Source organism: Moschus berezovskii, chromosome 8 (assembly GCF_049115385.1).
Source record: "Moschus berezovskii isolate FMDL1 chromosome 8, NW_MosBer_1.0, whole genome shotgun sequence".
Classification (NCBI taxonomy): domain Eukaryota; kingdom Metazoa; phylum Chordata; class Mammalia; order Artiodactyla; family Moschidae; genus Moschus; species Moschus berezovskii.
This window is the reverse complement of record NC_142467.1, coordinates 98,255,904-98,277,876: the sequence shown is the minus strand read 5'-3', so window position 1 is coordinate 98,277,876 and position 21,973 is coordinate 98,255,904. Positions and strand designations below refer to the sequence as shown.

Below are 21,973 nucleotides of genomic sequence, written 5' to 3'. Positions count from 1 at the left end.
TAGGTGCCGGAAGGGGGGCTCTGCCGGCGGGGGCAGCGGGGAGGAGGCGCGGCTGTTTACTCGCCTGAAAAGGGCACGCGAGTGCGTCCCGCGGCTGCCCGGGACCTGCCTCAGTTTACCTCCTGCAGAAGCGCTTTAGAAGAGGCAGCGACGCACAGAGCGGTGGGCGGGCAGTCGGGGTATCAGCCCCCGGGTATCCTCCCGGAGCCACACAGAAACCAAAGGGAAACACCTCAAAGTGGCCCCAGGTCGACCACATACACACACACCAACACACGTTGACTCTCTCAGACACCAGTCAAACAACAGAGGCAGAGTCGAGTGCAAAACTCCGCAAGCGCGGACCGATCACAGTACACACCCAATCGCGTGGGAACACAGGCACAGCTCCCAGGCCACCAGAACAGACCCTGTAGAGGCGCACACCCTCCTAAGAGGCAGCACACGTGCACACACTTCCTTCAGACACAGACACGCAGATACACGCACAGCGAAATCCAGATAAACAGGCAGATCGCAGCAGCCAACCACGTGCGCGCACACACTTCGAGCAGACAGCGAAAACACAGACAAACGCGAGGAAGAGGCCACGTGCGCGCACATCCCGCCCCGGGCACACACCATCGCCATCCCCCGACCCACCAACCGGAGACTCCCTGAACACCGTCGCAGCCCGCTGCAGGGACCGCGTCCGTATTACCGGGACCACTCCTCACCAGCTCCCCCTGGCCAGGGGTAGCGGCGAGGACAAGTCCGCCCTGGGCTCCGCCCCCACCATGATGGACAGACTGACTGACACACCGGCAACCAGTCGGGTGTCTCCTTCATGATCGGATTAACCGTTTAACTCTTTGGTACCCGTGTGCACCACGGCTAAGGCAGGGCGCTCTGGAGAGAGCCGAGTTCCGGCTCCCCCTCCCCGCGGGGAGCGGGGCTCTGCGTGGGCGGGAAGGGCCCCCTCCTTGGGTGGCTGCCCCCCACTGGCCGGGACGGAGGAGGAGGGGGGCGGTGCTGACAGCTGCGGCGGGCTGGGGGCGGAGAGAGGAGGGACGGGGCGGGGGAGCCTGGGCTGGCTCTGAGCGGGACGCTGAACGCCGAGAGCTCTGCTGAGCATCGAGCGGAGAGCCAAGGCGCAGACAGGAAACCTCCGCGCCCCGCCCGGGGGCGATAGGCCCGCAGCGCCCCCGGGTCTCTCCCCGGGACGCCATGGCCCCACCGAGGCCAGGCGCACCTGCGGGACCCCGGGCGCATCAGCTCGCGCGCAGCTGAACAGGGTGCATTTTGGAGAGGCCAGGGCCCCCTGGGGTGCAGGTGGGGGCCGGGGCCATGGAGCCCCCGGCCGTCCCCTCGGAGAGGAGCCTGTCTCTGTCTCTGCCTGGGCCCCGGGAGGGGCAGGCCACCCTGAAGCCGCCCCCCCAGCACCTGTGGCGGCAGCCGCGGACCCCCATCCGTATCCAGCAGCGCGGCTACTCGGACAGCGCGGAGCGCGCTGAGCCCGAACGGCCGCCACACCGGCCCATAGAGCGCGCCGACGCCGTGGACACCGGCGACCGGCCCGGCCTGCGCACATCCCGCATGTCCTGGCCCTCGTCTTTTCACGGCAGCGGCAGCGGCAGCGCGGGCGGAGGCAGCTGCAGGCGGTAAGACTCCGAGCTGCGGACGCGCGCGGAGCGGATAGGCGCGCAGAGAGGACGCAACTCTCGCCACTGACCGCAGGGGGGCGCTGTGCTGCGGGTGGGGCCAGTGTGACTGACGGGGACCGAAGGAGAGTTCTGCGGGGGCGTCCAGGACCTGGGCCCCCTGATCGTGCACCGCAAGCGAGTTGTCCAACTGAAGCTGATCCTGGGGTCAACTTAGGAGGCGCCATACTGCGTGTGTTGTTAACAGCGATCTTAGTTGAAGGCTGCAACTTTAGGTGTCTGCGGTGACAGAGCAAAACGACGGCTAGGCTGGGAACCCCTTGACCGGGCTTTCCCGGGGATGCTGTTTTAAGGGCTAGATTCACTGTGTCTGGGGAACTCTGTAGCGGGGGGGTCCCTGCTAGGATCACAATGTTTCCTGCAGACTGGCAAGCTCTCAGAGTCCTAGAGCCGGCAAGAGCCTACTGGGAGCGGGATTCCTGGACTTGCATTGCAGCTGGGGTCAGTAATCTAAAGGGGGCCTCTGAGGGAGCCCTGTTTGGGAGCTGTGCGCTATGTGGGAGCCCCTTCTCAGGGCAGGAACGTTATGGCTCAGTAGCTGCCTAGAGGGAAGGAGCAGTGTTCAGGGGGCGCATAGTCCCAACATAGGGTGAGGGAGTCCCTGCCTCCTCTGGTGACAGCGATGAAGTGTTGGCTACCCTCTCACTGACCCGAGTTGGTCATCCAGCTGTTGGGAACAGCCAGTCGTGGCTGCCTGGGTTTCTGGGGTCCTGTGACTGTCACAGCATAACTGTGCATGTTTCCAGGATAGTGCAGTTTGTGACATGCTGACTGCGTGCTCCCAGGACAGTGATTGTTGTCTGTGTGACTTGTGTGCTTCAGGGACATGGTGATGGGGAACCCTATGACTCTGTGTGCTTCCGGGTCTGTGCTTATGTGACTGTGTGCTTCTGGTACAGTGACGGTGACGGGGACCTCACGTAGCCCTGGGGCACAGTGACTTTGCAGGGTGACTGTGTGTGCCCCTGGGATGCTGTGATTATGACAGCATGGCTGTGTGTGTTACTGGAACACTGTCATTGTGCCAGCATGGCTGTGTGTGCTCACAGGACGTTGCGATTGTGTCATTGATTGTGCGTGCCCCTAAGACATGGTGACTGTCACAGAGTGACTGTGCTCCTGGGACAGTGGTCATGACGAGGTGATGGTGAGTCTCTGGGGCAGTGATGGTGACAGACCCAGGACAGACTTCTGGGACCGTCATTAAGACAGAGTGACTTAGGGCAGCGATTGTGACACAGTGTCTCTGGGATGCAGTGATGGTTGCCCTGTGATATACTCCTGGGGGCGGTGTGGTTGTGTCAGCAGGACTGTCTGTGCCCCCTGGGACCCTGTGACTGAGACACTGCTCTAGGCTGCTTGTGTGCCCGTGTCTGTGTGTTGGTGCTGTGACTTTTGGGGTGTGCTTCCGACTGCCTGGCATGCCGAACTCTAACTACCTAGTGTTCCTATGATGCTCTGGTATCTGACTTTGTGCCCTGGTGACATGTGTGACTCATGGCTTTGACTGTGTGCTTTGTCTGACTCCCATGGGAGTTTGGAACATCACTGGGACAGTCAGATGTGGGTCTCTCCCAGAGTTCCTGAGGGAGGCCCCTCTAGGCTGGGACCCTCCTATTCTGGCCTTCTCTGGGGACCTCCAGCTGGCACCACAGCCTCTAGATCACCCACCCACCTCCATTCAGGGCACACCCCAGCCTCAGCATCCCTGACCCCATCCCAGGCAGCAAGTGTCATGGATCCAGTCCTCACAGCCTGCTATTTCCCGGAGGGAATTGAAGGAAAACAAAGCTGGAATCAACAGGAAATGCCAAAGACCAGGGGCAACTTGCCAAACTGGCTCAGGTCACTGTCCTGAGACACCCACAAGGGGGTGGGGTGCAATAGGAACAGAGCGTTATTCCCTTTTTAGGCCCCAGAGATTCCGCCTACCCTGGTCTCTGGGGTGCTGACTCTCTTGGGACAATGATTGAGTGATAATAACCATCATTATCTTGGTGGCATCCAACTCATAATGGCTTGCTCTTGGGCTCCCTGCCGGGAACTTTTCCACACTTCATCTCCAGTGACCCATGAGGTGTTCCTGTTGGACACATGGGAAGCAGAGGCACAGAGGGGCAAAGCCTGTTCTTCCTACCCAGGTTCACACAACCAGGAAATGGCAGAGCTGAAATTCATGCCTACGCAGGTCCCCTCTGATTCCTGTGCATCCTGGCACAAGTGTCGTGCCCGCTCTGAGCCCCAGTTTCCCCATCTGTACAGCGAGGCTGTTCCTGGACCTGCCTTGTGGGAGTCATTTGAAAACAATACACTTATTTATTTTTGGCTGCTTCGAGTCTTAGTTGCAGTGCAAGGACTTCTCTATGGTTGCGGCTCTTGGGCTTAGTTGCCCATACAGCATGTGGGATCCCAGCTCCCTGACCAGGGATCAGACCTGTGTCATCTGCACTGGAAGGTGGATTCTTAACCTCTGGACCACCTGGGGTCATTTAAAAGAAATATTTAATTAATTAATTTGGCTGTGCTGGATCTTAGTTGCAGGATTTGGAATCTAGTTCCCTGCTGCTGCTGCTAAGTCGCTTCAGTCGTGTCCGACTCTGTGTGACCCCATAGACGGCAGCCCACTAGGCCCCTCTGTCCCTGGGATTCTCCAGGCAAGAACACTGGAGTGGGCTGCCATTTCCTTCTCCAGTGCATGAAAGTGAAAAGTGAAAGTGAAGTCACTTAGCCGTGCCTGACTCTTAGTGACCCCATGGACTGCAGCCTACCAGGCTCCTCCGTCCATGGGATTTTCCAGGCAAGAGTACTGGAGTTGGTTGCCATTGCCTTCTCCGCTAGTTCCCTGACCAGGGATTAAATCCAGGCCCCCTGCATTGGAAGTTCAGAGTCTTAGCCACTGGCCCACCAGGAAGGTCCCCTGTAGGGCTCATTTTGAGAGTTCTGTGAGACTGGGGATGTGTGTAAAGGAATTAACACAGCAAGTGCTTGGTAGATAGTCACTCAGGGACCGGGATTTGGGAGAGGAGCTGGGACCTAGGTAGACCCTGCTCCTCTAGTATGTGTTAGTTGTTCAGTCATATCCGACTCTTTGGGACCCCATGGACTAGCCGACCAGGATCTTCTGTCCATGAAATTCTCCAGCAAGAATACTGGAGCTCAGTTGCCATTCCCTTCTCCAGGGGATATTCCCGACCTAGGGATCGAACCTGAATCTTCTGCCTTGCAGGCAGATTCTTTACCATCTGAGCCACCAGGGAAGCTTGCCCCTCTAGTATGGGAGGGAAAAACAGGAACCTCAACCACATCCCGGCAGGGGCTCAGGTTTCTGTTCCACTGTGGGCCTGTGCAGCCTCCGGTGACTGGAGGGAGGGCACTGGTGCCAACAGCCTCCCCCACCCCCAGGCAGAAGGAAGAAGGGGAAACTGAGAGGCGGCCAGTGGGAGCTGCACTCGTTTGAAATGGGCATTCAACCAGCTCAGTTCCCCAGAAATGGTACACACATGCGGGATTCCAGTACTACCCACGTTAGAGTTCATGCAGCCACTGAAAAAGGGATCCGGAGAGCCCTTTAGACTTGAATCACAGGAACCTCCAAAGAGAGGGCACTCCATCCTCCATCTGAGATGGCATGCGCAACCCCCCTCCAGACCTGGGAATGTAAGAGCCTGCGCTCCCGGCGCCCTGTGGGGCTGAGTCATGGCACCACCACGATCTGTCAAGAAGCAGATGGAGCGGGAGGAAGAGGACTCTGGTGGTGAGGTGGGGGATCTTGTCGGAATTGGGTGCGAGGCCAACGTAGAGACACCCCTTTTGAGTACCTCCAGACGCTCCCCGCCGATAGGGGCGCTGCCTGGTCCCAGGAGGGGTTGGACGAAGCCGGATTGGGGTCTCTCTCTGGCCGGTGGTTTCCACTGGGGGCTTCGCCTCCCCCAGTCCCTGGCGCCCCCACATCCCTGCGTGTGTGTTTTGAGAGCAGGTTTCTCCTCGCGCCCCGCCCTCCGCGCGCCCTCTGCTGGGTGACAAGGGAGGCACAGGCTGAGTATGAGCTCCGTGTCCGGACCTGCCCCCGGGACTCTCGTCCCCCAGAGTCGAGCAAAGTCGCCGCCGCCGCCGCCGCCGCTGCTGAGGAGCCCCCGGATTATTATTGCATGTTTATTGAGCGCCCCAGAGAGCGGGCGCCAGGCCGGCTGACCGCAGACTCGCGAGTGAGGTCCTCGCCCACCCGAGATTGGGACCAGGCTACCACCTCCATCCTCCACCCCGGGCGGAGCGTGGTGGAGAAAGCCGCCTGGCGGATGCAGAGGAATTTGGCGGCGAAGTTGAGGACGCGGAGTTCCCGGCTCGCCCCCGCGCGCCCTGGCCCAAGCCGATGCCGATGAGACAGCCTCCCAACACCAACCAGCGTTTTAACTCCCGGCATCTTTGGCTTTGCAGTCCTGCCGAGGAAACCGAGAGATAAGTGATTTGCCCAAGGTCACGGGCAAGGCAGAACTGAGGTTAAAAACCAAGTCTCCGAGACTCCACACCAGTAGGTGAGATTCAGATTGTAGCCCTAACCGCTGACTCGCTGTGTGACCTTGGACCAGCATCACGGCTCTCTGTGCCTCAGTTTCCCGGTCAGTAAACGGGGGCTGAAAAAGATCTGCCCTGGGTAGATCTGGGTAGGGCTGTGGTAAGGCTGAGCTGGCTGACAGTGGGGCCATGCAGTCTGGAGCTGGTGTTTTGAGAACTTGCACTTCCTCAAAACGCACTTCCTCAGTAGAGAGAGAGAAAGGGGGCATCCCCCAAACCTCAAACCCTGGCTGCCAGGGTGCCCCCTCTCTGACCAGCAAGCTCCTCTGAGTTGGAAGAAACTAGGGCCTTGGGGAACTGCAGATTTCAGAGTGAGGAGAGAGTTTGGGGGGTACATCAAACTCTGTTTTCTTATTCCTAAGAGCCCAAATCCAGCCTTTGCCCTTGACTTGCTGTGTGACCTCAGTAAAGGATTTCCCTTGTCTGAGCCTCAGTTTCCTCATCTGCAACAGGGCCGTTCATTCCATAAACACTGATTGAGCATCTTCAGGCTGTGGTGAAGAATGCAATGAACCCAGTCCTGCCATCCTGGAGTTCTCAGACTAGCCAGTGAGGAGGAAATCGCACGGAAAGGCATTCAGTAATTTCAGATGGTGACAATGGGACATGAAGAGAAGAGGGATCCTGAAGTCAGGGAAGGCCTCTTTGAGGAAGTGACTTTTGAGCAGAGACCTAAATGAAGTGAGAGAAGATGCTTTAGGGTAACAAGCAGAGGGAACAGCAGAGGTTCTGAGGTAGGAACCTGTTTTACATGCTGGAGGAAAAGCATGGAGGGCAGGTGTGACTGGCACGGAGAGAGCACGGGGTGCTGGAAGGAAATGAGGCGGGAGGTGATGAGCAGCTCACGTAGGGCCTTGTAGGTCAGGGTCAGGGTTGGCTTTAGACCTGTTTATTTTGAATATTATTAGTTTCTTTGGCTGTGCTGGGTCTTAGTTGCAACATGTGGGATCTAGTTCCCTGACCAGGGATTGAAGCCAGGACCCCTGCATTGGGAGCATGGACTTTTAGCCACTAGACCACCAGGGAAGTCCCTAGACCTTAGTTTATATCTGACTTCCTAGGAAGGATCAAAGATCAAAGGGCTGGAAGGAAACTGAACCATGAAGGCCCTGTTGGGCAGAATTCCAGTCTCCGAATCAGACCACTCAGCACATAATCGAGGGAATTCCCTAGTGGTCCAGGATTAGGATTTGGTGCATTCACTGCTAGGGACCAGGGTTCGATTCCTGGTAGGAGAACTAAGATCCTACAAGCTGTGTGGTGTGGTAAAAAAAAAAAAAAAATCATAATCAAGCTGTGCTTCTTCCAGGCTGAGTGACTCCTGCCAAGTCACTTCCCTTTCTGGGGCTTGAGCTTCCCCATCTCTCTCTTTTTAAACACTTGTTTTTATTTGATTTCACCAGGTCTTAGCTGAGGCACACAGGATCTTTAGTTGTGGCGTGGGGGATCTAGTACCCTGACCAGGAATTAAACCTGATCCCCCTGCATTGGCATTGCAGAGTCTTAGCCACTGGATCACCAGGGAATTGGTGGGCTTGACTTCCCCATCTCTGAAATAGGCCTAGTGTGAACCCTATTTTCTCAAAGTCTGATTTGAAGAATCAGCAAAACAATGCAGGGAACCCTGAGGGCAGGTAACTATGAAGGCCCTTCATTTTTGTTTGTACCTGGACTGAAGGGTCCTGGTGGCCAGGGCATGGGTCTTAGTGGGTTTAGAGCAACAGTTCCAAACCAGGGGCAATCTGCAATGGGGACATTTTCGTCTTCGTGACTGGGTGTGGGGCTGCTACTGGCATCTAGTGGGGAGGCGCTAGACGGTCTGCTGCTGCTACTGTCTCATAGGACTGCCCCCCAGGACAAAGAATCATAGGTGCTAAATGTCAATAGTGTCAAGATAGGGAAACCCTGCACTCTCAACAAGGTGACATCACCTCCAAGGGGGTTAAATTTGGTTCTTGGAGCGGATGTGTGAAAAAAGCATTATGTATAAAGCCTGGATATACACCCAGTATATAAATAGATATACAGCATATCTATGCCATTAACATTATTGCATGGAGGAGGCAACTGTTGGGGGAGGGGAGCATCTAAAAAGACACTCAGGAGGACTTCCCTGGCAGCAACCCACTCCAGTATTCTTGCCTGGAGGATCCTCATGGGCACAGGAACCTGGCGGGCTACAGTCCATGGGGTTGCAAAGGGTCAGACATGACTGAAGAGACTGAGCACACACAGCACCAAGGGTGAGGAATCCACCTGCCAATCCAGAGGACACAGGTTTGATCCTTGGTCCAGGAAGATTCCACATGCCGCAGAGCAGCTAAGTCTGTGTGCCACGACTACTGAGCCTGTGATCTAGAGCCTGTGAGCCACAACTGCTGGGCCCTGGTCTAGAGCCCCTGCTCCGCAGCAAGAGCAGCCACAGCAATGAGAAACCTATGCACTACAAGTAGAGAGTAGCTCCCACTGACAGCAAGTAAAGAAAGCCAGCACGTGGCAATGAAGCCCCAGCACTGCAACAACAACAAAGACTCCATGCTTCCAGTACAGGTGGCACGGGTTCAATTCCTAGTCACGGAACTAAGATCCCACAGGCTATGCAGTGTGGCAAAAAATTATAATAATAATTAAATAAAAATAAATAAAAAGGCACTCCGGGGGCAGTCATGAAATAAAGAGAGACAGCCACTGACCTAGAGCCTGGCTCAGCCACTCATTGGGTGTGTGACTTTTAGCAGGTTGTTTTTCTCCAAGACTGAGATTTCCCATCTATAAAATGGGACACTAGTGTCACTTCATGGGTGTTTTGTGGGAATTAAATGAGATCATAGCTAGAGGCAGTGAATGCACAGGAAGCATTCTGAAGATTAGCTGCTATCTCATCATTATCACAATAACCATTGTCTATATCCTCTGGTTAGTACACGGCTTACACATCATAAGGTCTCCATAAATGTTTCTCCAATAATAATAATCATTGCTAGATGGTTCTTTGGGGCATGAGTTAACTATCCTCTTGGCCTGCTGACTTTCCAAATAATGTCGATATTTCTTGCCCCAACAACTCATCTCTTGATTTACTGGGCTGTTGTGTGATGAGGAGTCCAAGGTTGGACTCGGGAACAAATTTTGATGTGGGCCGTCACGAGCCTTGCTGCCCTGGTGGAGGAATTTTTGGGTAAGGCCCTACCAGCTGCCAGGACCGCTTGTTCTGAGGATCAGCCCTTCAAAATTCCCTGAAGTGTCACCGGCTGCCCCAGTGCTTGGTAGTTGGAGCAAATTTTTAAAAAGAAAAAGTAACTAACATTCAGTGAGTGCTTATTATGTCCAGACACATCTCTGAGCCTTTTACATGTCCATCCTTGAGGTGTGTCATGTTATTGAACCCATTTTACAGGTGGGGAAACTGAGGCTCAGTGAAATGAAGTGACTGGCTCAAGGTCAGATGAATAAGAAATACTGGAGGCCAGACTCAAGCCTAGGTAGTCCAGCTTTGGGCCCCCTGACTTGGGAGCCAACAGATAGAAAGGGGAGAGATTCACAGAGATGATTTAGATTTAGAGATTTGCCCCATTTTCTTATTTTAAACAAACTTCTCCCCCTTCCCTAACCCCAAAGAGTCACAGACAGGAGGGGTAGGCATTGGAATTATAACTAGTTAGCTGATTTTCAAGCTTCCCAGGTGGCTCAGTATATAGAGAATCTACCTGCCGATGCAGGAGATGCAAAAGACCTGAGTTTGATCCCTGGGTCAGGAAGATGCCCTGGAGAAGGAAGTGTCAACCCACTCCAGTATTCTTGCCTGGAGAATCCCATGGACAGAGAAGCCTGGCAGGCTGCAGTCCATGGAGTCGCAGTCGGACATGACTGAAGCGACTGAGCAGACTGAGCAGAGCTGACTTTATTCAAGAAGCTTCACCTCTCTAGTCTCAGTTTCCTCATCTGTGAAAGGGGATAATATGCCACCACAACAGAGTCACAGTGACTGCACATGCAAAGCCACCACCACTGGGCCCCATGGAAATCAGTGCTGAGGGGCGGTCAGGTCCTTGGAGCCACCTCATGAGCTGAGGGGGCCCTGATTCTAAAGAGTACCTCAGAGAGTCTAAGGAGTGGCAGGACTGGGCGAGCCTTAGGAGTGTCTGGGGCTGTAAGCAAACTCGGAGTTTCTGGGGGTGTCTTAAGAGTTATGAAGCATGTCTTAGAGGCTGTGGGGGGTATTCTGGGGCTGCTCCAAGGATTGTGGGTACATCTTGGATTCCAGGGGTAGCACAGGGTTTCAGGACTGTCTTAGGAGCTGTAGAGGAATCTAGTTGTGCCCCTGGGGTCTATGGGGCACCCCAGGATTTTGGTAGCATCCCCATAGTTATGGAAACATCCCCTGAATCCTAAGGCATCCCTGAGTTTATGTTGGGGTCTCGGCACTAGAGGCATCTCAGGGGTGCTATGGAGCTATGGGGGTGGGAAATCTGAGGGACTGTGGAAACATTCCTGAGGTCTGTGAGGGACCCTGGGATTTGGGAGGCCTTCATGGAGATCTGTGGGAATGCTCTAGCTCTGGGTGTTTGGAGGGTCTCAGCATGATGCAGGGTTGGTGGGAACATTCTAGGGGGTTTGGTGGGCATTTGAGGAACCATAGAGATTGTCCTGGGATCTGAAGGGGTTTCTCCTGGGCTCTCAAAGCACCTCTGATATTTATGGGTGCATCCTGGGATTCTTGGGGTGCCCCTGGGCATTGTGGGGATGTCTCAGGAAAAAAGAGCAGACATCAGGGGGGCTATGAGAGTGTGTGTGTGGGTCTATGGGAGTCTCTCAGGGCATCTCTGGATATTTTTGGGGGACCCAGGAATTTGGGGGTATCTCTGGGTTGTGTGGGGACATCTCAGGGATAGTAGGGGCACTCCCTGGGATAGTGGGGCTCTCAGTCTCAGGCCCCTGAGGTCTGTGGGGCCTCTCAACATCGTGGGAGGTGTGTGTGAGTGCACCCCAGAAATCTAGGGGGCATCCCCAGAATTTGTAGAGACGCTTCCGGAGATTATAAGGACGTCAGGGGAACTGCCGGGGTCCCCGGGGTGTGTGGGGTGTCCCGGCCGCGGCCGCGTGAGGGCCCCTGGCCCGCCCCGCCCCAGGGGCGGCCCCAGAGCATAGCCGGAAGGGCCGAGGCGGCCGGGAGGGGAGGGGCCCGTGGGCCCCAGGGTAGGGCGGCCGGCCTGCGTGGGCCGCGCGGGGCGGGCGGCGCTGCTGTCCAGCGCCCGCCGAGGCGGGGCCGCCCCGCGCCCCCCTGGCCATGGCGCGGCCGCGCGGCCTGGGCCGCATCCCTGAACGCCAGCTGGAGGCCTTCCCGGCGGCGGCGGCGGCGGCGGCCACCGAGGACGAGGCGTTCCTGCCCGAGCCCCTCGCCCCGCGCGCGCCCCGCCGCCTACGTTCTCCGCCTGCCTCGCCGGTCTTCTTTGCCAGCCCGTCCCCAACTTTCCGCAGACGCCTTCGACTTCTCCGTAGCTTTCAGGATTTGGGCCGCCAGGCGTGGGCCGGGTAAGTCCGGGTCGGTGGCTGTGGGTTCGAGTCCCCACCTTGGCCATCAGGCGCGAGCCGCGGTTTGGGGGGTTCGCAGCTAGCTCGCTCAGCCTCACTTTTTCCTCTTCCGTCACAGGGCAGGGATAAAAATCATCTCTGCCCGTCAGGGTTGCCGTGGAGACATCTGATAAGGCATGCAGTAGGCACTCAGTAAACGCTGTGTGCCTCCCACTTCCTGTGCAGACCTGAAGTTGCGGTCGGGCTTTGGAGCAGAGTGGAGCCCACCTGCCACCCAGGATGATCTGGGGACGTACGTTGGGTTGTGTTATCCTTAACTGGATCGGCCTGTGAAATGGGGCCAGCGCTGCCCTGTGGTGGCTGCCTTGCCAGGAGGCACAAAGAGGGCAAATGAAAGTGCCCTTCGTACCCAGACCCAGGGTGGGCCGCGGCGACGGGAAGCCTGCGGGGTGCGGAGCCGGGAGGCCACATCCGGTGTGACTCTCCGGTGTCCCGTTTATCTTGGAAACTGCAGATCAGCGGCCCCGAGGTAGGCGCGGGACTTACTCTGGGGGGCTTCTCCTGAGCCCCCATCCTCCTCCGTACTCTCCGGCCTGCAACTTGTTTAGCACCCGAGTCCGGGGACACGCTGAGGACACCGCAGGGATAGGAGGCAGCCCGGCGTCTGGACTTGGGGAAGAGATGGGGCGGGGAACGATTCGGAGGAGGGGTCGAGGTCCCCGGGAGCCTGGCTTGGGGATGGAAAGGGTTGTGGGGGGCGGGCAAACAGTGCCCGTCTCCGGTTTCTGTCTGTGTCTCTATCTTCACCTCTGCTCCGCCCCCGAAGCCCCCAATTCTTCTCCCCCGCATCCATCGCCCCTCTCCCGGGTTTGGTCACCGGACCCTGTACTGCACCCGCGGGCAAGTCGTTTCCCCCCGGAGACACGCGGCGTTCAGAGACCTCCAGCGGGCCCAGCTCGACGTCAGGGAAGCGGGAGAGAAGGCGGGGTCAGAGGCGGGCTCGGAGCCCGGGAAACCGGAGCCTGGGGCACCCTCCGAGGCCCGGGGGAAGGGAGACAAGCGGGAAGTATGCGCAGAGTTCCGCAGGGCCCCCCGCGGGAGGAGGCAGGCGCGGAACCCGCCCCGGCGCCGCGGACGAGGGGACGCCCGAACGCCCGGGGACGTCCCTGGGGGGGTCACCGGGAGGGCGGGTGTGGAGGCGGCGCCGGCAGTAGCCGCCGCAAACACCTCGGGCCTGGTGAGCAGTGCGTGCCACCCCGCCGCGCGGTCGTCCCCATGCGCACGCCGTCGGCGCTTGGCACTCATGCGCTCCAGTGCGGCACCCCGGGTCCGGCCCCGGCCCCCTGCCCTGGCACTGCCTCCCGCGGGCCCTGAGTCACTGGTCCACTTCTCCTTCAGCGAAGAGGACATCTGTTGGTACCCTCCAGGCAGATCTGTCAGGTGGGTGGCCCGCGGCCAGTCCCCTCCTTTGCCGCTGGAAGGCTCTGACTGCTTTGTGTGTGTGGTGGGGGGGGGGGGTGCAGGGGGCAGTCTGCCTTGGGGGAGTCCCCAAAGTCGTTCTCAGTTTCTGCCTAGAGCCTCACCCTCTTTCTCTGGCCCGAAACTGTCTGGGTGCTGCCTAGGGCTTCCTGCAGGTGGTGGCCCCCAGAATGGGTGCTGAGTCCTGCCCCCTTCCCACCTACCCAGAATTCCTCCACGCTCCTTGTGCCCCTAAACCTGGGCTTCTGGCATTCACTCTGGCAGCAAATATGGGTGTCCCGCGTCACCTGGGCTCCACTCCCAGGCCACTGGCTTCGAGCCAGGTCCCTCCGGCCCTGTCTGCTCAGTGCCTCCAGCCTTACCCTCTCCTTCCTTGCTGGGGCTGCCAGGCTTGAAAACCAAGTTCGGTGGGGGTGGGGAGGAGGTTCCTGCTGGAACTCCTCGGGTAGGGGGGCATTTCGAATCTGCTGGACAGCACTGGGGCAGAGAAGTGGTCTCTAGGTTCTCAGAATTCTCAGAGTACTCCAGTCGTGTTCTTGCTCTGCTGCATCAACCCCTTCAGACACCCAGACACACACATGCTCTCCCACATGGATGCACACACTCCACAAATGCAGCCACGTAAGACACACAGACACACCCCCACACAGGGTAATTGAGGTCACCGGGTGTGGTCTGTGCAAGGCATGAGCCTTGTGGCTGATGGAGCACAGGTGAGCCGTGGCCGTGGTGACAGACACACCACAGAAACCCAGATCTCACACCCCCTTGCGCTCACTACACTAACTGTGGGAGCACACTCGCACTGCCACACACACTCAGGACCGATTTCCACCTGCCCTCTGTTCCACACAGGAGAATTCATGCTCATCCCCCTGAAGAGTCGGGGCCAGTCACAGCACACATGCAGCACACAGGTACCCTCTCCCAAGGTCACACACACTTAGACACACAGATGCACGCAGACTCCAACACAGAGACCCCGCACATACACACAGATCCACACAAACAAGTGTATGCACATGGGGGCTCCAGAGCATGCACACACACCCCTGGACTCCCACATATACAGACCCCCCTTACAAACCAGCCCCACAAACTGCCGTGTCACCTGGCACCATGCGCCGGCCTGGCAGACACACACCACCGCCTGCCCCCAACCTCCGTGTGACCTTCACAAAGCAAATGCCAGGCCTTCCCATGAAGGCTGCCTGGCACCTCTTGCAAAGGAGTCAGGTGGAGTGGGGCAGGGAGCCCGGGGAGACGCCAGGCCGGGCAGCAGCCTTGTAGCCTGGTGGCCCTGGTTCAAATCGTGCTTTACCATGAGCCAAGTTACTTATCCTATTTGTGCCTCAGTTTCTATCTGTGGAAAATGGGGCATGAGGACCCGTCTGGGCATACCAGAGTGCCTAGCATGTGACATTTGATAGCAGTTGGCTACTGTGATTGCTATGAGTCTGACCAACGGGGACGTGTCTCCTCTCCTGCCCTCTCTACCTCCATTGCTTGTTTGTTTCGTATCGGCCTGTGCGGCAGAACTCCAAAGCCTGGATCTGTCCCTGGGCTGCCCAGTCCTCCAGGGGCCCAATTTGATGCTCCAGGAGCCCAGGTGGGTGGGCCCAGAGCCCTCAGAGGAGCAGAGGCAGGTAGCAACTCCATCTGAATGCCATCTGAATGTCCAGCCTGTCCAAAGGAGAGACTTGGGCAAGTCATTTCCTTTTTTCTTTTGGCCTCACTGTGCAGCTTGTAGGCTCTTAGTTCCCCAAGCAGGGATCAAACCTGCGCCCCCTGCATTGGAAGTCTTAACCACCAGACCAACAGGAAAGTCCCTGAAGTCCTTCAGTTTGCTTCCTGATGAAGTGTCTGGGTATGTGCCTGTGAGGTCAGGGCCTGTTGGCTGCCCTTGATTCATGTTTGTGGCTTTGGGTCCCATTGGGACATCACTGGAGCCACCTCCAGCCTGACTTTGGCTACTGTGAGCAGTGGCAGGTCAGGGAGGATTGAGTGCCGACAGCTCTGGGTCTGATTCTGAGGGGTGGCTGAGACACCTGCCCCCATCCCTTCCACACACACACACTCTCTTTCTGTCCCTCTCAGGCTGCTGTTCAGCACACCTGATCTCTCCTCTGTCCTTCCACAGCCCAGGGGACATTCGCTCCTGGAAGCACAAACAGCAGGGCCCCAGAGAACCTCTTCTTCCCATCTGGGCCTCTGGGCTCCTGCTTACGTGAGCTGAGTCCCCATGGGGCTGTGGGATCTGCCCACAAGTCTAGCTGGGTGTCCTCTGGGCTTGGGTCTCAAGTTTCCCCAACTGCAGCTTCAGTTCCTGGGGTGGGGCTGAGGTCCTCAGGATGGAGGTATGTGTCCCTCTCCTCCCCTCCCCAGTGGCACTCAGCAGAGCACCAAAATCCAGGCGGAGCCTTGGGAGACAGGACCTCATTGGCAGGCGGGAAGGCCACCAGCCCCTCGCTCCCTCTCTGCACCTCAGCCTCCATATTGACCCAGGACATTAATAGAACCCGACTCACAGGATTGGTGGGAGACCTGATTGGGTTCATGTGTACAAAGCACTTCGATGGTACCTGGAGGGACTTCCCTGATGGTCTAGAGATTAGCTCCCACGCTTCCAATGCAGGGGCATGGGTTTGAGAACTAACTGGTTGGGGAACTAAGATCCCACGTGCCATGTGGTGCAGCCAGAAGACAAAAAACAAAACATTGACAAACACACAAAATTACAGATAGTACCAGACACAGAGCAAATACTGTGGGGCAGATATTATTGGGGCTTCCCTGTTGGCTCAGGGATAAAGAATTCGAGTGCCGCTGGTTCGATCTCAGGGTCGGGAAGATCCCCTGCAGGAGGGTATGGGCACCCATTCCAACATTCCTGCCTGGGGAATCCCATGGACAGAGGATCTTGGCAGGCTATAGTCCAGGGGGTCACAAAAGAGTCGGATACAACTGGGCAACTAAACAACGACCTTATTATTCTTATAAATCTAAAAGGATCTAACCTGGCACTCAATACACAGCAGGTGCTCAATAAATGGGCATTATCATCAAAGGCCCAAGCTCATGATCTAAGAGTATTTTTACTCCTGTTTTTTTTTAATTGACTTTAAAAATTAACATATAGTAAAATTCGACTTTTTTTTCCCCTTCGGCTGTGCCCTGCTACTTGTGGAATCTTAAATTCTCTGACCAGGGATTGAACCCAGGCCCCTGGCAGTGAAAGCACTGAGTCCTAACCACTGGACAACCAGGGAATTTCCAAAATTCAACCTTTTTAGTATGTGTTGCGTGAGAGGTTTTTTTTTTTTTAATTGTGGTAAAATATATGTAATAAAATTTACTTTAACTTGACTGTACAATTTAGTGTCATTAAGTACACACACACTGTTGTGCAACTATTCCCTCGCCATCCATTGCCAGGACACTTTCATCTGTCCCCATGGAACACTCACTCCCATTCCCCTCCCCCAGCCCCCGACCCCTTCCATGCTACTTTCTTTTTTCTATGAATTTGACTCCTCCGGGGACCTCATGTAAGTGGAATTGTACAATATTGTCCTTTTGTGTCTGACATTTCATTTAGTGTGATGTTTTCAAGGTTCATGCACATTGTAGCCTGTGTCAGAATTTCCTTTCTTTTTTAAAAAAATTATTTATTTGGCTGCACTGGCTCTTAGTCGCCACATGCTGAATCTTTTAGTTGCCACATGTGGGGTTTAGTTCCCTGACAGGGATCGAACCCAGGGCCCTTGAATTGGAAGTGTGGAGTCATAGCCACTGGACCACCAGGGAAGTCGCCAGCTTTCAATTCTTTTGGGTATATGTACTTGGAAGGAGTATAGCTGGATCACATGGTAGTTCTGGACTTAAAAGTTTTTGCAGAGCTGTCAAACTCTTTTCTACTGTGGCTGCACCTTTTTATATTCTCACTAGCAGTGTATAAGTATTCTAGTTTCTCCAGATGCGCACCAACACTTGTTATTTTCCTTTTTCTTTTTTTAATAATAGCCATCCTGATGGGTGGTATCTCATTGGGGTTATTTGCATTTTCCTAATGACCAGTGATGCTGAGCATCTTCTCATGTGTTTATTGTCCATATGTATGTCTTCTTTGAAGAAATGTTTAAGGGTTATACCCATTTTTTTTTGCCATGCCCATGACTTGTGGGATCTTATTTCCCCAACCAGGGAATGAATCCAGGATATCAGAAGTGAGAGCTCCAAACCCTAACCACTGGACCACCAGGGAACTCCCTCCCACTTTTTAATTAGGTTGTTTGTTGTTGTTGACTTTTAGGAGTTCTTTATATAGTCTGGACATTGCTTGTGTGCTTGGTTGCTCAGTCGTGTCTGACTCTGTGATGCTATGGACTGTAGCCCACCAGGCTCCTCTGTCCATGGAATTCTCCAGGCAAGATCACTGGAGTAGCTTGCCATTTCCTTCTCCAGGGGATCTTCCTGACACAAGGATCGAACTCAGGTCTCCTGCATTGCAGGAGTTGCATTGCCTTCTTGACAGTCTGAATCATCAGGGAAGCCCAGTCTAGACATGAATTCCTTATCAAATATGTTATTTGCAAAAATCTTCTCCCAGAAATTCCCTTGCAGTCCAGTGGTTAGGACTCCCAAGTTTCCATTGCAGGGAGCACAGTTTCAATCCCTGGTCAGGGAACTAAGATCTCATGTGCCCCATGATGCAGCCGAAAAAAGATAAAAAGGACTATTAAAAAAATATTCTCCCATTCTATGGATTGCCTTTGTACTCCCTGAATAGTCTTTTGATGCACAAAAGTTTTTAACTTTGATGAACTCCCTAATTTATTTTTTCTTTTGTTGCCCATGCTTTTGATGTCATGTCCAAGAAATCACTGCCAAATCCAATGTCATGAAGCTTCTAAGAGTTTAATAGTTTTAGCCCTTATATTTAGATCTTTGATCTACTGGTGGTTAATTTCTGTATATGGTATAAGGTAAGGATCCCACTTCATTCTTCTATAAGTGGGTAACTAGATTTCCCAGCACCATCTTTTAAAAAGACTGTCCTTTCTCCATTGAATGGTCCTGGCTTCCTTGCTGACAGTCATTTGACCACATATATGTGAGGGTTTATTTCTAGGCTCTCTATCCTTTTCCAATTTATGTATTTATTTTTGGCTGCACTGGGTCTTCGTTGCTGCTCAAGGGCTTTCTCTTGTTGCGGCAGTCAGCGACTGCTCTAATTGCAGTGCACGGGGCTTCTCCTTGTGGTGGCTTCTCTTGTTGCAGAGCAGATGCTCTAGGGTGCGTGGGCTTCAGCAGTCACGTCACAAAAGCTCAATAGTTGCGTCCTGTGGGTTCAGGAGTACAGGCTCAGTAGTTGTGGTGCTTGGGTTCAGTCGTCCCGTGGCACGTGAGATCTTCCCAGACCAGGGATCCCCTGCATTGCAAGGCAGACTCTCAACCACTGGACAACCAGGGAAGCCCTCGGCTATCTTGATATTTTCAATTTACGATGGGTTTATCAGGACATATCATAAGTCAAGGAAATAACTGACTCCTCTCCTTCATCCTATACAAATAAATCATAAATAAATCCCTTAGGTTTTATTTTAAATATATGTTCCAAATACAACCATTTCTCAGTAACTCACCACAACCATCTTAGTCCAAGCCACTAATAAAACACCCCGTTTTAAAAAGTCAAAGAAGGTCTGTAGTTTATTTTTGTGTTTTTTTAAATTGCTGAATACCCTTGTAGCTCAATCAGTAAAGAGTCTGCCTGCAATGCATAAGACCTGGGTCAGTTCCTAGGTCAGGAAGATCCCCTGGAGAAGGAAATGGCAACCCACTCCAGTATTCTTGCCTGGAGAATCCCTTGGACAGAGGAGCCTGGCAGGTTACAGTCTATGGGGTCGCAAGAGTTGGACACAACTGAGCGACTAAGCATACACACATTCCACGGCATGGATCTGCTACCATTTATCCATTCATCTGTTGATGTATGTTTGGTTTGGTTGTTTCCAGTTTTTGGTGATTATGAAGAGAACTGCTATAAACACTAGGCAGCAGGCTTTTATATATATATACTCATTTTGGCTGTGCTGGGCAGGTCTTAGTTGTGGTATCCAGGATCTTAAGTTGTGGCATGTGAACTCTTAGTTGCAGCATGTGGGATCTAGTTCCCTGACCAGGGATTGAACCGGGGCCTCTGCATTGGAAACGTGGAGTCCTAGCCTCTGGACCACTGGGGAACTCCCTAGTCAGAAAGTTTTTGAGCAGACATGTTTTCATTTATCTTGGGTAAAGATATAGTAGTGCAGAGGTCAGATTGTACAATTAGGGTATGCTCAATTTCATAAGAAACTAACCACCTGTCTTCCAGAGTGGCTGTACCACTTGGCATTCCCATCAGCAATGAATGGGCGTTCCAGTTGCTCTGAATCCTTATCATCACTTGGTATCCTTGTCAGTTTTTGTTTGCTTAGCATCCTAGTAGGTGTGAAGGGATAGTCCATGGTCTTAATTTGCATTTCCCTGAGGAGGAATGATGTTTCCTGTGCTGATGTGCCATCTGTGTCTTCTCTGGTGAACTGTCCATACTTCTGCTCATTTTTCATTGAGTTGTCTTCTTTTTAAATTTTCATTTATCTGTTTTTGGCTCCACTGAGTCTTGGTTGCTGCACAAGGGCTCTTTCCAGTTGCTGTGCGCGGGCTTCTCATTGCAGTGGCTTTTCTTGTGGATCATGGACGGGCTCTAGGTGCGTGGGTTTGGTAGCTGTAGCTCATGGGCTTAGTTGCTCTGCGGTTTGTGGGATCTTCCTGGATCGGGGTTCGAACCTGTGTCCCTGCATTGGCAGGCAGATTCTTAACCACTGTACCACCGGGGAAGTCCAAGTCGTCCGTCTTATTATTATGGAATCTTCAGAGTTCGTTATGTATTCTGGATACCAGTCATTTGTCAGACATTTTCTCCCAGTCTGTGGCTCATCTTTTTATTCTCTTAACAGTGTCTTTTGCAGAGCAGTGTTCAGTGTTTTAAAAATGTTTTCTGAAGTTTGTTTTCAAAAGAAGTTTGAGTTTTCAACTATTTAAAATTTCCGGTTTCTTTCCTAAAATTGGAATCCAGGGCCCCCAGCCCCACTCTGCTTTTTATTTTGGCTGCCTGACCCCTGGAAAAATTTGCTCTAATGAGAGGAATGTGCTCTGATGGGGGTCGTCAACAGAGGGCAGCAGTTAACATATTTTGATCTGAGGAGTCCAAGACTTGGGGTAGGATTCTGACTGCACCATGACCTTGCCGTGTGACCTGGAACCAATCATCCTCTCTGAACGTTAGTTTCTTCGTGTGTAAAATGGAGGCAGTGAAGGGCCCCCCCCCCCCATCCTCCCCATCCCAGGGCTGGCCCAGAAAAAAGAGTCCATGTATAGAAGCTGGTATTGCTGTCCTTCCTGGTCTAGGAGATGTCAGATTTTTTTTTTTTTTGACCAGGCTACATGGCATGTGGGATCTTAGTTCCCTGACCAGGGATGGAACCTGGGCCCCCTCCGATGGAAATGCAGGGTCCTTACCACTGGACCGCAAGAGAATTCCCTCAGATTTATTTCTTAGCAGAGGGAACATTCAAATAAAATCTTAGACCGACGTTCAATAGTAGGACCAGAAAGTGCGGGAATAGTAGGACCAGAAAGTGCGGGGAGGATTCTATTTCCTCTCTCCCTACCCGGGTGTACTCACCAGAGCACAGCCTGAAATCTGCTGACCAGTCTACCACCCTCATTTTAACAGTCACAGACCAGAGAGGGCAGTGACCTTCTCAAGGTCACACAGCATGTCACAGGCACACAGCTCCCTACACTCATCCTCAAACCTTCGTATCAGTTGCCTAGCTGAGTTCCCTCTCCAGGGATACTGATAGATTTACAGTTGGGGGGGCTGATAGATTTACAGATGGGATCGATAGATTTACAGCTGCCAGTGTCTCTTGAGCTCCGTGTTAGGCACCATCCTGAGCACGTTACCTGTGTTAACGCTGGTTACCTGGATGACCTGAGGCAGGCAGTGGTTGCCTCCATATTGCAGAAGAGGAAACTGAGATTTGGTCTTTTCCCCCGAGTTGTACATTTGGGAAGTGGCATGGTCAGCTTTTCCCTACCTCATCCAGAGGCTCTGTCTTGCCAGTGCCAACAGGATGGAGTCCTGCTGTATCCTCTGTGTAGCTGTGTCTCTGTTATCTGTCTATATCTCCACTCCAGTGACACCAATTTCCTTGCTGGTCCTCCAACAAAAACCAGATTCTGCCACAGGGCCTCTTCACTTACTGTTCCCTCACCCTGGAGTGCTTTCTCCCACCTCCTGATCCATGGCCTGCTCCTTCTCATCCTTCAGGCCCTGCTCAGATATCACCTCCTCAGAGAGACCTGCCTCCACCACAACAGCTAAAAATCACCTTTCCAGCCGCCCACCTAGTTTTAACTCCCTGGATGGCACCATCCAGCCTATATATTCATTCATTCATAGATTGATTCATACAGTAAACATTTATTGGGCGCCCAGGCCATGTTCTTAGCCAGAGATTCAGCAGTGAACAAAGCAGACAGAAATCCTTGCTCTGTAGAGCTTAGTTCTAGAAGGGAAGGCAAACAGTGGAGAAGTAAAGCATAGAATGTGTCAGGTAAGTAGTATTTATTTTAAGGAA

General features: G+C 53.9%; 1 protein-coding gene across 4 annotated transcripts in view; it reads left to right on the top strand.

Moving 5' to 3' along the window:
• The first annotated feature begins 1,108 nt into the window (after positions 1–1,108).
• PDE4A (phosphodiesterase 4A) overlaps positions 1,109–21,973 on the top strand; it is a 41,268-nt gene continuing 20,403 nt past the window's right edge. Inside the window, exon 1 of one of the 4 annotated variants that reach the window (XM_055429503.2) lies at positions 1,109–1,640. In XM_055429503.2, coding sequence (XP_055285478.2) covers positions 1,327–1,640 — 314 coding nt within the window. In that variant the 5' untranslated portion in view covers positions 1,109–1,326. Of the gene's footprint in view, positions 1,641–11,410; positions 11,805–12,194; positions 12,334–12,843; positions 13,245–21,973 lie in introns of those variants that run through there. The other 3 variants (XM_055429504.2, XM_055429506.2, XM_055429505.2) reach the window with 3 other exon arrangements.